Below are 2292 nucleotides of genomic sequence, written 5' to 3'. Positions count from 1 at the left end.
CAGAGTCTGGCCCAATCCTCCTACCAGCACCGAGGCCCAGAGCTGTGCCACAGTGTACACAAGAGGTGCGCCCTCCATTCCTCTTACAGGGGCTCCAGGAACCGGGAGGCGAAGGCCCAGGTCTGAGGACCGTGTCCTCAGGGCACAGAGCAGAGGAGGCCCAGGCAGCGCCAGGAGCCAAGGGGAGGTGCGTGCCCTGAGTGTGTACCCAGGGGCTCCCCCTCCCAGAACAGAGGGGACCCCACAACACCCAAGTCACCCCACCGCCCTGTCAGCCCCAGAACCTGGGGCCGTGCTGGCTGCACCCTGAGGAGCCCCCTCACTTCCTTCTTCAGGTTGGCAGGGGACAGGCCGCCCAGGAGGAGCGCCCCTGTGAGGCCCGAGGGCAGCCCTTAAGACGAGACCTGTAAGTGGCCTTTGTCAGGGCTGCCCAGGGTGCCTTTCTCCGCCGAGGCCGCTCACACCCCCTCTCTTCCCCAGGTACGAGGTCCCCTGCCCACACTCCCGTGGGCGGCCCGACCCCAGTGATCAGGCCCCCGGTCGAGATGAGTGAGCTCCGCCAGCCTGAGGCCGACCTTGAGGCCCCAGTCCCGGCCCAGGGTCCGGTGGAGGCGCCGCTGCTGGGGGCTGCGGGGGAGGAGGCCGCATCCCCCTCGTCCTCCGCCTCCCCTGGTGCCCCTTCCCTCTCCGCCTATGCCGAGCCCTTGTCCCGCGAGGCACTTGTTGTGCTGATGGCTGACCTGGTGGGGTTCCTGCTCGTCAAATTTCGTACCGGGGAGCCGACCTCCGAGGCGGAGATGCTGAGTACGGTCGTCCGGGAGCATCGGGACCACTTCCCCGTGGTCCTCCGCCTCGTTTGCGAGTGCCTGCAGCTGCTGTTTGGCGTGGACGTGAAGGTGGTGGACCCCCGCCAGCGCACCTACGTCCTGGTCCCCACCCTGGGCCTCACCTGGGATGCAGTGCTGAGCGACTGGCAGTGCACGCCCGAGGCCAACCTCCCTCTGCTGGTCCTGACCATGGTCACCCTGTTCGGTGACCGCGTCCCTGAGGAGGAGGTGTGGGGAAAGCTAGGCACCCTGGGGTTTTGTGGCGGGAGGGAGCTGCTCACCGAAGTGTGGGTGCAGACGGGCTACCTGGAGTACCGGCAGGTGCCCCACAGCGACCCTGCCCGCTACGAGTTCCTGTGGGGTCCCCGGGCCTACGCGGAGGCCAGCAAGTGGCAGGTCCTGCAGCATCTGCTCAGGATCAATAGCATGGATCCCAGGTTCTTCCCATCCGTGTCTGCAGGGAGTGTGAGCGATGAGGAAGAGGGAGCCTGAGCCAGTGCAGCAGCCAGTCCCACGTCCAGCAGCTTCTCCCGTGGGGCAGGAAGGGGGGCTGCTCCTTCACTCTGAGTTTGAAGAGGGAGCGGTCAGCCTTCTAAGCAGTGAGAGCCGGGCGAGTTGGGGGAAGCCGGTGTGCAGCATTTTGCGTTCCTGTTGTGTATGTTGACATGGACTTCCATGTCTGTTTCCTTTAGGAATTTTTCAAATGTTGGTTCTTTGAATAGAAGACTAAGCAAGCTTCAGTGTCTAACTTTGTGTATGACGTTAATCCCACAGGTATTTGCACTAATTCAGTTCAAGAACAAGAGTTTTGCTGTTTTGTAAGAGAGGTTGGGAAATCTCCCAGTTCGTTTTGTGACCGTGTACAAGATAACAGGGAATTGGAATCAGAACTGCTCTGGAAATGTGGAAGTACTTAGCAGTGATATAGATGGGGGAAGAAATAGAAAAATAAAAGCCATTGTTGTTCCAATTCTTGCTTCCCTGTCTTGTCTGTCATTCTGTAAATAAAACGAACTATCTCTGTTGAGTTGGATTTGCACGGGTATTTTAAGAAAGTAGGAGAAGGTTCATCTGCGTCAATAAGCCCCCTGCCCACTGGCTTGTTTATTCCGCAGACCTCCACGGAGCCTCTGCTCTCCGGAAGGGCCTGTGTTAGTAGCGGGAACGCTAGGAAAAGCAGGACACACCCACACCTAGAGTGATGGTCTAGGAGCCACTGTCGCATGAGGAAGGTGGTGAGACGTCCCCTAAGTCCCACAGAATAAGACAACATGGGACGAGGCGGTGGGGCTCCAGGAGCGAGCCCTGGAGTGTTAAGTGCCCCGAGCCAGGGCACTTTGGGCCTTTGGGAAGTGGGGGTTCCTTCTGTGGGAGGTGATGGTGATGAAGCTGGGTGGTGGCAGCAGCCAGACATGCAGAGGGTGTGTCTTGGGTTGGAGGGGAAAGTCTGAAATGGGACATTGCT

General features: G+C 59.9%; 1 protein-coding gene across 1 annotated transcript; it reads left to right on the top strand.

Annotated features, from left to right (window-relative positions):
* Window positions 1–545: 545 nt before the first annotated feature.
* LOC309979015 (melanoma-associated antigen 8-like) lies at window positions 546–1319 on the top strand (the record flags this gene model as incomplete). The annotated part of the gene is made up of 1 exon (XM_082865832.1): window positions 546–1319. One exon carries the CDS (start codon window positions 546–548, stop codon window positions 1317–1319), a length of 774 nt encoding a protein of 257 aa, XP_082721958.1.
* Between the last annotated feature and the right edge of the window lie 973 nt (window positions 1320–2292).

The sequence above is a fragment of the Leucopleurus acutus genome (genome assembly GCF_964270905.1).
Source record: "Leucopleurus acutus genome assembly, contig: HAP1_SCAFFOLD_844, whole genome shotgun sequence".
Lineage (NCBI taxonomy): Eukaryota > Metazoa > Chordata > Mammalia > Artiodactyla > Delphinidae > Leucopleurus > Leucopleurus acutus.
Note: the sequence above shows the minus strand (reverse complement) of the source record. Positions and strands in the feature narration are given on the sequence as shown.